This window comes from Perognathus longimembris, chromosome 4 (assembly GCF_023159225.1).
Source record: "Perognathus longimembris pacificus isolate PPM17 chromosome 4, ASM2315922v1, whole genome shotgun sequence".
NCBI lineage: Eukaryota > Metazoa > Chordata > Mammalia > Rodentia > Heteromyidae > Perognathus > Perognathus longimembris.
Genome location: NC_063164.1, coordinates 437,399 through 451,287, shown reverse-complemented (window position 1 = coordinate 451,287; position 13,889 = coordinate 437,399). Strand labels below are relative to the sequence as shown.

Genomic DNA, 13,889 nt, shown 5'->3' with positions numbered 1-13,889 from the left:
CCTGGGTTCAATTCCTCAGTGCCACATAAATAGAAAAGGCCAGTAGTGTTTTGGCTCAAGTGGTAGAGCACTAGCCTTGAGCACAGAGAGGCCCAGGGACAGAACCTAGGCTCTGAGTTCAAGGCCCAGGACTGGCAAAGAAAGAAAAGAGAGAGAGAGACAGAGAGAGAAAGAGAGAGAGAGAGAAGGAGGAGGGGTGGAGGGAAGGAAGGAAGGAAGAAAGAAAGAAAGGAAGGAAGGAAGTTGCCTTGCTGTTAAGCTAGAATAGAGAGGTAGAAGGGATAATATATTTAACTCGGTCCTTAGTAAGTTACCTCTAGTTTGGAAGTCACAGAATATGTGACTCCTAAGTTAAATCTTAACTTTTGGCCAGTATGCAAGCAAGTATGTAAGGGTTTCCAAAAGGAGACCACTACATAGTTCAGACAGATTTTACCGGGAGAACCATTGGCCTGCCCCAGATATAGGAGTGCAGAGAGGGAGCTGATGTAAGAGAAAGATTATCTCGGGAAAGGCGAGGATGAAGTGTGGCTGCAGAAGACGTGCAAGTGACCTCAAAGCCCGGGTTCCTTTTGCTGACTCACAGGTGACTGACAGTTACAGGTGACTACAGGTTTGGGGCAGGTGATTTCGGGTAAGGCTGTGTACTGTCTTTCATGAAAAAGAGCGGGAGGAAGGGGGCTGTTCTCCCAGGCAGACATAACAATTTCTAGATTATGAAATGACATTGAAGTATCCCCTATAAGAATTGGTTGTGTGGCTTGAACTCAGGTCCTGGGCACTGTCCTGTCCCTGAGCTCTTTTGCTCAAGGCTAGTACTCTACCACTTTACTGCCCAGCTGGCTTTGAACTGTGATCCTCAGATCTCAGCCTCCTGAGTAGTTAGGATTATAGGCATGAACCACCAGTGTCCAGCAAGAATCATTTTAATAAAACATGTAATAAGGGCTGGGGATATGGCCTAGTGGCGAGAGAGCTTGCCTCGTATACATAAGGCCCTGGGTTCGATTCCCCAGCACCACATATACAGAAAACGGCCAGAAGTGGCACTGTGGCTCAAGTGGCAGAGTGCTAGCCTTGAGCAAAAAGGAAGCCAGGGACAGTGATCAGGCCCTGAGTCCAAGGCTCAGGACTGGCCAAAAAAAACATGTAATAAAAATTAAGATATAGCATTGTTTCTTAGTTCTTACATCATTGTTTATGGTGAAGTCTCTAGGGTTTTTGGTTGTTGTTTGTTTTTGAGACAGTGTCTTGATATGTAGCCAAGCCTGGCCTGCTTCAGCCTCCTAAGCCACTGGTATACAGGTGTGTGCCAATATGCCCATCACTGACCACACCTGTTTTTTTCTTTTTGTGCTCATACTGGGGCTTAAACTCAGGACTTCATGCTCTCACCGGACTTTCTTGCTAATGATAATGCTCTACCACTTGAGCTATGCTTTTAGTCTGGTATTTTTACTGGTTGGTTGGATATGGAGTCTTACATGCTTTTCTGCTCCAGCTTGCTTCAAACCCCAGTTCTCAGGTCTCAGCCTGCTGAGTAGCTAGGATTATAGGTATGAGACACAGGAGCCCAGGCTGAGAAGTAACCTTGTTATACATTGGTAAGCTAAAGCCATTTAAGTGACCATTAGCAGTTTAGCAAAATAACTCTTCTTTCTGGTGAAATTACATGTATATGTTATTATTAAATTTCAATGACAAGAAATACTTGGATTAGTTGTATCCTATGCCTTCATGGTTCTAGTTCAGTATAATAAATGGTAAATAACATTTTCCTTTCAATAACAGAATAACAAAGGATTTAAAAAATGTTTTTATTACTTTAATAAGAATAGCATATGTTACCTTTGTTGTTTTTATCCTAGTATTATCAATAGGAATATGGTGGAGCTTAGGTTTGTGGAATTTGGGGTGGGGAGGAAGGCATTTGTTTGTTTTACCAGTACTGGGGCTCAACCTTGGGTCTTACACTCTCCCTTGGCTTTTTTACTCAAGGTTAGTGCTCTATTACTTGAGCCACATTCCCACTTATGGCTTTTTGCTGCTTAATTGGAGATAAGAATCTCAAGGGCGGGCTGGGAATATGGCCTAGTGACGAGTGCTTGCCTCGTATACATGAAGCCCTGGGCTCGATTCCCCAGTACCACATATATAGGAAATGGCCAGACGTGGTGCTGTGGCTCAAGTGGCGGAGTGCTAGCCTTGAGCAAAAAAAAAGAAACCAAGGACAGTGCTCAGTCCCTGAGTTCAAGCCCCAGGACTGGCAAAAAATAAATAAAAAGAATCTCAAGGGCTCTTCTTTCTGCCTCAGCTATCTTTGAACCACAGCCCTCAGATCTCAGCCTCCTGCATAGCCAGTATTGCAAGCATAAACAACCAACGCCCACTATTTGGTTTTTGAAAGCAGGTATAACTTCATAGCCCTGGCTTGCTTTCAGGTTGTATCCTCTTGACTCAGTCTCCAAGTGCTGAGATGATTACAAACATGCACCATTACTACCAACCTTATTTTAAATTTTAATTTGTGATTCCTTGGGTTTTTTGTTGTTGTTGTTTTGTTTTGTTTTTTGCCAGTCCTGGGGCTTGGACTCAGGACCTGGGCACTGTCCCTGAGCTTTTTTTGCTCAAGGCTAGCACTCTACCACTTGAGCCACAGCACCCCTCTGGCTTTTTCTGTTTTTGTGGTACTGAGGAATCAAACCCAGGGCTTCATGCTTTCCAGGCAAGCACTCTACCATAAGCCACATTCCCAGCCCTCCCTGCTTATTTTTGAAGATTCTTTGAGTAAGTTAGTGAAAAGATTTGCACGTTTTCTTTCATACATGTGATTGATACTGAGACTCATAAATTCATAGAACTTTTTTATGGTACTGGAAATTGGACTCAGGATTTCAGGTAAGCCCTCTACCATTTGAGCCACACCACTAGTCCTTTGCTTTCACTTTGTCTTTCAGATAGGATGTAGCTTTTGCCTGGGCAGACATCTGACAGTAATCCTCCTACCCCCACTTCCCATGTAGGTGGGATTATAGGCATATACCACCATGCCCAGCCAAGAAATTTCTTAATACCCTCTTTGAAAAACAATACTTTTTAACAATCCATTTGAAATCACAGTAATATATAGAAACAATAGGTACAAAGATTGGCTTGATTTTTTTGAACTGATTTTTTTTTTCTTGTAGGACCAAAGAACACAGTGCTTCGTCTGGCTGTAAAATTTTTCCCACCTGATCCTGGACAATTGCAAGAAGAATATACAAGGTGAATAACTCAGCTCACATTGAACTTGAGCTGGGTCTTATATTCATCTATCGGTGGTTAAGAATGAGTGAGCTAGTATATACATAACAAGTAAATGTAGGCTAGTTAGAAGAATTTTGGCAATTGTTTCTTGCACAAACAAATGTGCAGTAGGACTGAGAGGAAAGGTTTATTGTACAAACCTGGAAATAAAGACTGGAATGTGGTATTAGGTGATGTTGAGCCAACATTCTTTCAGATGAGCTTGGAGTTATGCATGTGAGTAAAGTTTGTAAATAGTTTGCTCATGCATACATTTTTTAAAATTTGTGTAATTGGGAGAAGTACACTCTCTGATAGTCCTTATGAATATATGGAGAAGAGATATCTTAGGTAATTCCTTTTGTGCTACTCTAATTCATGTTTGATTTTCTGCAAAAATTATTGAAAGAAAATGTTAACAGTAGTCATCTGGTCAAGGTTAGGGAAGCGTCTGTATTTTTTAGTCACATTCATGTATTAATTTTTTATAAATTTTTATTGTTATTGTAAAGGTGATGTACAAAAGTCAGGTAATAAGTGCATTTCTTTTTGAACAGTGTCACCCCTTCCCTCGCTCTCTCCCAGTTTTTCTCTCCTATCCCCACCTACAGGCTGTATAGTTCATTTTCAACATAATGTCTAGTGAGTACCACTGCTGCACTGTCCACCCTTTGTCCTTCCATTTCTTTGCTCCCCTTGCCTCCCTAAGTCATGTATTAATTTTATACTAAGGAATAAAGTAACCCAGATCATTTATCAGCAAAGAAAATGGGGTGTTGTCATAATGGCTGCAGAATGAACCACAGCACTGTCTTACTGAGCACTCTCTGAAAGGCTTCTGAAGATTTTGGTAACATCACAAATCATGCATTGTCAGCTTCAAGGAAAGGGAGAGAAGCCATAAGCTCAGCACCTCAATTTTAGGTTGAGTAGACAAAGTTTCAGGATGACAAAAACAAAACAAGGGCTGGGAATGTGGCTTAATGGTAGAGTTCTTGCCTAGCATGCATGAAGCCCTGGGTTCAATTCCTTGGCACCACATAAGCAGAAAAAGCTAGAAGTGGCACTGTGGCTCAGTGGTAGAGTACTAGCCTTGAGCAAAAAGAAGCCAGGGACAGTGCTCAGGCCCTGAGTTCAAGCCCTAGGACTGGCAAAAAAAAGAAAAGTTTATGAGTAAGCACAGAACTTACCTTTGATATTATGTTAAACATTGGTGGTCACTATGAAGATTCTTTGGAAGGACTTCATTTTGAGGGTCTCGCTTTTAAATGTATATTCTAGAAAATTAGAGATAACAAAAAATGTTGACTTAGGATCCTGGGCCTGAGTCTTAGGACACAAACTGCAGACTTTTTTTACTTTTTTTTTTTTTTTTTTTTTTTTTGCCGGTCCTGAGGCTTGAACTCAGGGCCTGAGCACTGTCCCTGGCTTCTTTTTGCTCAAGGCTAGCACTCTGCCACTTGAGCCACAGCGCCATCTCTGGCTTTTTCTATATATGTGGTGCTAAGGAATCTAACCCAGGGCTTCGTGTATACGAGGCAAGCACTCTACCACTAAGTCACATCCCCAGCCCTACAAACTTTTTATAGTTACTTCTTCTCCCTTATTTTTATTGATTACAAAACCACATGCTTAGGCCAAACGTGTTGGTGCATTTTTAATCTCAGGTATTTGGGAAGCAGAGGTAGGAAGATCACACTCTGAAGCCAGCCATGAGTATAAACATGAAACCCTATCTGAAAAAATTTAAACAAAAAGGGCTAGAGATTATGACTCAAGTGGGAACACCTGCCTAGCAAGTGCAAGGCCCTTTGTTCAAACCATAGTACTGACAAACACACACAAAAATAGCCAGGCTAGGTGCCAGTGGCTCACACTTGTAATTCTAGCTACTCAGGAAGCTGAGATCTGAGAATCACGGTTCAAAGCCAGCCCAGGTAGGAAAGTCAGAAAGTGGAGCTATGTCTCAAGTGGTAGAACATTAGCCTTGAACAAAAAGGTCAGGGTCCGCACCCAGGCCTTAAGTTAAAGCCCCAGAACCTCCTTCCCCCTCCTCCAAAGATACATGTTTTTGGCAAATGAAAACAATTTCAGAGGTCTTACCACTCACCTTACTTCATGTAAGTATTAACTCAAGCAGAAATCTTACCAGTGAATAGCAAATGTGCAGTAAGCCCAGGAACATGGGGCTTTAGGGAAGTAGTATCTATTACCTAGTTATAAAGCAGTATCAGATAATATATACTGAACTATAGGCCGACAATGGACATCTTTCTACATTCGTGTATAGGCTTTAACCTAATTTATTCATTCCATATTAATGCATATTTGAACTTTATTATTTGGTTAGTTGTGGAGCTTGAACTCAGGGCCTGGATGTTGTCCCTGAGCTCTTTTGCTCAAGGCTAGCACTCTACCACTTTGAGCCACACCTCAGTCCTCATGACCACAATCCTCAGATCTCAGCCTCCTAAGTACCTAGGATTACAAGCATAAGTGACCAGCACTTGGCTTCTTCCCCCACCTCCCACCAGTCCCAGGGCTTGAACTCAGGGCCTGGGCACTATTCTAAGCTTCTTTTGCTCAAGGCTAGCACTCTACCGCTTGAGCCCACAGCACCACTTCCAGCCTTTTCTATTTATGTGGTACTGAGGAATTGAACCCAGGTCTTCATGCATGCTAGGCAAGCACTGTACCACTAAGCTATATTCCCAGCCCAAGCACCTGGCTTATTACTAATTTTTGTCTGTTAAAAATACACTGCAAAGAAACATCCATGACATTTGTAAACTCTGGGAAAACTGTTATTGGAAGTTTACAAAAATGGAAAGGCTGAGTATCAAGTGTACATATCTTAAATTTTAAGAGAATGTCATAATGTTTAATAGATTTTACTAGAATGTAGATTTCTATGGGGGCAGGGAGTTAGTATTATCTGCCTTTATATTCCAGCTCCAATAACTTAATATGTACTCATTAATTACTTATTGATTACATAAATGCGTATGTAAATATCTCAAAATACCTCCTCTACAGGCTGATAATGTGGCTTAGCGGTGGAGTGCTTTCCTAGCATGCATGAAGCCCTGGGTTCGATTCCTCAGCACCACATATATAGAAAACGGCCAGAAGGTGCTGTGGGTCAAGTGGCAGAGTGCTAGCCTTGAGCAAAAAGAAGCCAGGGACAGTGCTCAGGCCCTGAGTCCAAGCCCCAGGACTGGCAAAAAACAAAAAACCTCCTCTAGTTACATTCCTATTAATGGTGTTCCCAAATCTTAACCAAGACTAAACATCAATCTGTTAAACGTTTCCCAAGAGCAGAGTGCAGGTGGCACACACCTGTCATCTTTCTAGCTTTTCAGGAGACAGATAGGAGGATCACAGTTCAAAGCCAGCCTTGGCAGGGAAATCCTCGACTCTTCTCTCCAATTAAGCATCTAATAAGCTGGAAGTGCAGCTGTGGCTCAAGTGATAGAGCAGTAATTTTGAGTAAAAAAAAGCTCAAGGACAGTGCCCAGGCCCTGATGTCAAGCCCCAGGACTGGCACACACACACACAGCTTCACAAGTACATTTCTGATTACATTTTATTTCTGCTTTTTTGCTATTTTATTCAGTATTGTGAGTTCAGTTTTATAATATGTATCTGTGAACTTTCTTATTGAAGGTATTGCTGCAGATAGTGATTGTGTGGGTATATGTTATGCCTGAAAAGGCTAGTTTCTCTTTGGTATTGTTCTCCTGGCAGTGCCTGTGTATGCTCAGCACTTTTGAGTGCTCTGACATGTGTGACTCAGCCTGCTGCAACAATTTCTCATCTGACCTTTGCTTGCTGCTGGCTCTTTGCATGAAAGGCCTTTTATAACCTTGCTGGTTTCAAGAGCGCCCTGCATTTTGTTCACTGTTGGTTGCTGCTGCTTCTAGGGTGTGCTTGCTCTCTCCACTGCTGATGTCTGTGTAACATTCAGAGAATTTTGGGGGTTGATGTGTCTTATGTTGCATTGCCTTTTAGGTATTTGTTTGCCTTGCAACTCAGGAGGGATCTCCTGGAGGAGCGCTTGACGTGCACTGCCACCACTGCAGCTCTCCTCACGTCCCATCTTCTGCAGTGTTAGTATCCACATCCCACGGGTCACTTGTACAGGCCACAGAACTGATGAGCTTAGTTCATATATTCAGTATATCCCTGATAAGCTGCACTTTAACTTCTTTAAACTCCTGAGGCACAGTCTCTACCAAGAGGCTCAGAGACAAAATCTGTAGCCACATTCATTATTTTGGGTTGTCTCTTACTTATGTATTTATGTTTTTTGGCAATGCTAGAGATCAAACTGAAGGCCTCACAACATGTTAAGCAAGCACTCTACCACTGAACTACTCCTTCACACCCTGGTTTTTGAGACAGTGTCACTATGTAGCCCAGTCTGGCCCTGAACTCTCAGTTATCTTGCTTCTGCCTCCCTAGTGCTGAGGTTATGGCTGTGTGCCACCACACCCGTCTGCCTTAGTGCATGTTGACAACAGTACAACTTCAGGCTAAAGTCAAACTATAAGCCAGATTCTCAACATTTCTAAAAGGGGTCCTTCTGAGGGTGAAAGACAGTCACCTCTGACTAGTTAAACACTAACCATGGGCTAGGAATATGGCCTAGTGGCAAGAGTGCTTGCCTCGTATACATGAAGCCCTGGGTTCAATTCCCCAGCACCACATATATAGAAAAAGCCAGAAGTGGTGCTGTGGCTCAAGTGGTAGAATGCTAGCCTTGAGCAAAAAGAAGCCAGGGACAGTGCTAAGGCCCTGAGTCCAAGGCCCAGGACTGGCAAAAAAAAAAAAAAAAAAAACCATGAAGGAATGAGAAAACATTTCTTCAGTATCTCACAGGAAACAAAAATGGTACAGAAGAGTGGAAAGAATTAATGTTACTTCAGAAATAAACCTGTGCGAGGGAAGGGAGGCCTAAGAGCATAACAGGGTGCATTTGATCAAGGTATGTTATATGCATGTATAGAAATACCAAATTGTAACACTAATGTTCACTAGTGAAAAGTAAAAAAGAGAGGCCCAGGGGCTGGGGATATGGCCTAGTGGCAAAGAGTGCCTGCCTCATATACATGAGGCTCTGGGTTCGATTCCCCAGCACCACATATACAGAAAATGGCCAGAAGTGGCGCTGTGGCTCAAGTGGCAGAGTGCTAGCCTTGAGCAAAAAGAAGCCAGGGACAGCCAGAGTCCAAGCCCCAGGACTGGCAAAAAAAAAAAAAAAAAAAAAAAAAGAGGCCCTGCAGCAGTGGTTCATGCCTGTAATCCTAGTTACTCAGGAGCCTGAGCTCTGAGGATCACAGTTCAAAGGCAGCCCAGGCAAGAAGGTCCATAAGACTCATATCCAATTACTTATTAAAGCCAGAAATGGATCTGTGGCTCAAGTGGTAGAGTGCCAGCTTCAAGCAAAAAAGCCCAGAGACAGCATCCAGGCTCCATGTTGAAACTCCAGAACCATAGGGCTGATGGAGAAGTACTGATGTCTCTCCATCTATAGCCCTCACTGGTAACAAAGCTGAGAATTAAGAATTGAGGATGAAGGCAGCCAGGACAGACAAATTGCAAGACTCTTGAAAGCTGGAACTGGTGACCTGGTTCAAGTGGTAGAACATCAGACATGAGTGAAAAAACCAAGAGTGTGAATCCCTGAGTTTAAGTCCTAGTATCGGTGCACACATGTGTGTGCATGCACATACACACATATACATTTGTAGCCTTAAAATACAAGAAATGAGAAAATTCTACAAGAAATTTGAAAAGTTCTGAAGGAAATTTTATTTAAAATATATTGTTTTGGAACAAAATATATGCTCTTGGTCACACAGCCACAAGACAACCCAGTGTGGCTTTGAAAAATAATGAACACATTAGACCCAAGGTTTCCCCTTTACCCTCCTGAGGCCCCTCAGTAGAGTTGTTTTGAGTCTTTGCTCTTCAGAAAAATTTTTTAACCTTTTACCTATCTGAAAAGTATAAAATATTTGGAAAAATACAAAATGTTGGAGTTTTTGTTTTATAGTACTGGTATTTGATCTCAGCCTAGGCAAGCCCTCTACCACTTGAGTTATACCCTAGTCCTTTATTGCTCTAGTTATTTTTCATATATGGTCTTACAATTTTGCTCAGGGACAGTCTTGGATTATAATCCTCTTTCTCCCTCAGGTATAGCTACGATTTTATATACATACCACACACACATACACACTCACATATATCTCCACCACCATGCCCAGTATGTTCTTTGAAATAAGGTCTTGTTAGCTTCTTCCTCACACTGACCTTGAACTGTTATCCTCCTTGCCTCACATATACGACTTCAAGCAAGAGCACCATGCCCAGTCAATATATCGGGGTTGGAGTCCGGTGGAGGAAGGCTAGGAATATATTATTGCCAACTTTGGGTGATTGTTTAAAAATGTTAATTTATACATTTGTATGTATTATTGCTTGTCATTTCAAAATCCAAATGATTGACTTTTATTGTTTCATGTCAGCTGAAATAGGAGATTATGATGAAACTCTGGATAGAGAACACCTCAAAACCAACAAGTACTTGCCTGCCCAGGAGCACCTTTTGGAAAAGATACTAGACTTCCATCGGGGGCACACGTAAGTCAGCCAGGAATGGCTGCTGTTATATGGTTACTGCAATAAGGACTAAATTGTGTATAACTAAAGGGGAACTGTTGTTCAGGCATCTACAGAATTTGGATAGAAGTAACACCTGTTAATCCTGTCTCAAACACACTTGCTCACAGGTAACTACAGCCTGGGCTCAATGCACAGGCATATGTGCAAACCACTGCTTTAGAAAGGATACAGTAATGGCATTCGCTGGAAAATGGATGGAACTAGAACAAATCATGTTGAGTCAGACAAGCCAAGAACATAGAGACAACAGGATATGGTCTCCCTGATATGCGGGTGTTAGAATTAAAATACAAAGAGACAGAATAAAGTAAACAGGTTTCAAGATACCAAAATACAATAAAAGCGGGGCTAGGAATATGGCCTAGTGGCAAGAGAGTTTGCCTCATATACATGAAGCCGAGGTTCAATTCCCCAGTACCACATATATAGAAAACGGCCAGAAGTGGCGCTCAAGTGGCAGAGTGCTAGCCTTGAGCAAAAAGAAGCCAGGGGCAGTGCTCAGGCCGAGTCCAAGACCCAGGACTGGCAAAAAAAAAACACACCAAAAAAAACAAGACAGTAAAAGCAAAAGAGGACACAGAATGAGTGGAAAGTGTATGAAAATAATAACAACAACAATAATAATATAGCAGAGGGGAAGCTACATTGGACACTGATGAAAGTGAACTAAGCAACTCATGGGTGGGAATGGGATGGAAGGAATGAGTGAAGGAGATGTTACTAAACAAAAGGAAACTAATGTACATAGCACCCAAAATGGAGGAAATGATTTTACTGTTAAAGTTCATAGACTTCGTAAGCGCTGTAGAGTAGGATAATTTTTATCATTGTGAAAGCTAAAATGTATACTGTGAAGTATATGTAGTAACTTAAACCCAATTTTAAAAAAAAAGATTGGAAAGTTCAGACATTTGATGTAAGGACAGTTAACACACAAGGGAGGGCCAAGCTGGTGCAGCCGGCCTTAGAGAACGCTTCCTTGGCTGATGCGGCACAGAGAAGGAGCCAGCTTGGGTTTTACATGCCTACTCGTGACTACTTGCCCTAAGCAGAAAGTGACGTTGAGGATTCATTTTTTGAGGTTTCTCGATTTCAGAAGCTTAATAAAGGTCTTAATAAAATGCTAGGTTCTACCCTAAAAGAAAAAGATTTCTCAGAAAAGATCCCACATGTCGAGTTCAGGCAATATCCATCAGCGCCCCACAGTAGTGTCCTGCTTACAAGTTTCCTGGAGGGTGCTCAGTGGGGCAGGCTGCTCTCACTTTTGTCTGCTGGTGACATGGGCTGTGGACTAGACACATGACACATTGAGTAATCTTTACATGAATAAAACCAACATTGTTTTGGCAATGATACTGTTATTTCACTTTAATTTCATTCTCAAAAATGTACTCTGATTTATAAGTCTTGTTCTGAAAATAACTTAGTGCTTTAAATTGAGCTTAATAAAACTCCATGCTAATCTGTGGCGTTTCCTCTGACAATACTCAGTAGCTACATGTGATTTTTTGCATATAACCTGACATTCTAGAGTAAATTGGAAACATTGTACCATTATAAGTGGCTTAGAATAGGACAGAGGAAGAGACACAGAGGAAACTGGCCTGTATATGTTGTTTGTTGGTTATGTAGGGGTAAATGTAGAGACATTGGACCATCTATCCTGTATAAACATTCCTTCTTAGTTTGTTGGGTAGTTTTATTTTGATGTTTTTCTGATCACTTCTCTAGTATATGTTAGCTGTCTTAGAAATCCAGTGTTTCAGTGATAGAATAAAGTGTCCATCCTTTCAGGGGCCAGACTCCTGCTGAGTCAGATTTCCAGGTATTGGAGATTGCAAGAAAGCTGGAAATGTATGGCATCAGGTTTCACACAGCTTCTGACCGGGAAGGGACCAAGATCAACCTGGCAGTCTCTCACATGGGTGTACTCGTATTCCAGGTAGGTGGAGGAGACAGAGGGACCAGAGCATAGCAGGATGATGGTGGTGGTATACTGTGACATGGTACATTTGCTATACTTATGGGTAAGCTTTGTTCTGATGAGTGAGGTGTTGGATATAGCTACTCAGGAGGCTGAGATATGAGGATCGAAGTTCAAAGCCAGCCAAGGCACTAGTGGCTCACACCTGCAATCCTAGCTACTCAGTTGGCCAAGATCTGAGGATCACAGTTCAAAGCCAGTCCAAGCAGGAAAGTCCAAGAGACTCTTTATTACCAATATGCTATTCAAACTGACACACCTGGAGGCAGTGGGAGGTTTCCAGGCTCTGAGGTCATCACTGGGGCCATACCTCCTCCCTCCCTCTCCAGTAAACTCAGAAGAAAAAAAAATGGAAATGTCCCTATGGCTTTAGAGGTAGAGTGGTAGCCTTGAGCAAGAGAAGTTCAGGGACAGCATCTAGGGCCAGAGTTCAAGCCCCACAACCAGAAAATGCCAGGCGCAGGTGGCTTGTGCCTGTAATCCTAGCTACTACTCAGGAGGCTATGATCTGAGGATCATAGTTCAAGCCAGCCTGGGCAGCAAAGTCTATAAGACTCATCTCCAATTAAATCCATCAGAAAACTGAAAGTGATCTGTGGCTCAAAGAGTGCTAGCCTTCAGCCAAAAAAAAGAAAGAAAAATTCAGGACAAAGAAAGGAGAGAAGTAGGAAGGGGATGAGAGAGGGAGGGGGAGGGGAAGAGAAGACAGGAGAGGAAAGGACAGAGGAAGAGAGAATAAGATCCATGTACTTGGTACTCAATGTGCCCGTTGCTTTTAGGGCATTGGAGTGTCACCTCCCCTCACCCCTACTCAAAGCTACACACACACCAAGTGCACCTGCTCACATACCTGCATTTGTTTCTATCTGTCCTCTGTAGATGTAGAAGCTGCAGTCTAGCCCAGCAGTCCAGGGTTCCTTTGGGTTTTCCTACTTTCCCACAGAGACCACTGACACCACTCCCAGTCCAACTACCACCACCCCTTCCATATCCATTCCCTTTGCTGGAGTGGACTTCATATGTGCGATGTTAACATTGATTTTTTTTTAATGTAATAAAACTGTTGAGCCAAGCCATCATTCTAAAGCAGCTCAGCATGTTTCATGTTAACGTAGCTATTCCCAATGAAGTGATATCATGTCAAGTTGCCACTTCAATGACAGCAAGTTGCCATGTTGGGATTTCTACTTCATGAGAAAAGGAGTTTGTGTTTATCTTACAACTGTTCACCTTGCATCTGTCTTCTGTGTTTCAGGGAACCACCAAAATAAACACCTTCAACTGGTCCAAGGTCCGTAAACTAAGCTTCAAGAGGAAAAGATTTCTCATCAAACTCCACCCGGAGGTCCATGCAAGTATTATTAAAAACAAAATTAAAATACAATTTATCTTGCTAGAATATTGAAAGACTTTTAAAGACTATTTTGTAAATAATTTCAGCTTTAGGGGGTCTTGAAGGGCATGAAGGTAGTGTGCCCAGATGTCATACTGATCTCTGGAGCCTGTACCCACCCATAGCCATGCAAGCTCTGATGGTTCTAGGAAAGTACATGTCCAACATGCTCCCAGGGATGGCAGGGAATGGATGCTGGTCAAAACTTCAGAGTATTCAAAGTGACCTGAACTCCTGCAGTGAGTTCAGGGCGAGAACTGTCCTGAGTGAACTGAGGGGCCATTGTCACATACTCTAGCTCTAATAGAAGAAGCCTAGATTATCAGGAAATAAGAACGCCTTTCTCAAGCCAGCTGTGGTGGCATACTCTTATAATCCCAGCACTGAGGAGGCTGAAGGAAGAGTATATGAGTTCAAGGCCAGCCTGGGATACATAGTGAAACTGATTTTTAAAAACACCTCCAGCAGGCTGTGGTGGCACACTGGTCATCAGTGAGGAAGATGAGACAGGAAGATCACAAGCTCGAGACCAGC

General features: G+C 42.4%; 1 protein-coding gene across 4 annotated transcripts in view; it reads left to right on the top strand.

Annotated features, from left to right (window-relative positions):
- Farp2 (FERM, ARH/RhoGEF and pleckstrin domain protein 2) overlaps window positions 1-13,889 on the top strand; it is a 99,572-nt gene that overhangs the window by 35,199 nt on the left and 50,484 nt on the right. For 3 of the 4 annotated variants that reach the window (XM_048344359.1, XM_048344360.1, XM_048344362.1), the window contains 5 exons: window positions 3,189-3,267; window positions 7,300-7,397; window positions 9,822-9,936; window positions 11,773-11,920; window positions 13,218-13,313. In XM_048344359.1, the coding sequence (XP_048200316.1) occupies window positions 3,189-3,267; window positions 7,300-7,397; window positions 9,822-9,936; window positions 11,773-11,920; window positions 13,218-13,313 (536 nt within the window). The remainder of the gene's footprint in view (window positions 1-3,188; window positions 3,268-7,299; window positions 7,398-9,821; window positions 9,937-11,772; window positions 11,921-13,217; window positions 13,314-13,889) is intronic. The other variant, XM_048344361.1, reaches the window with a different exon arrangement.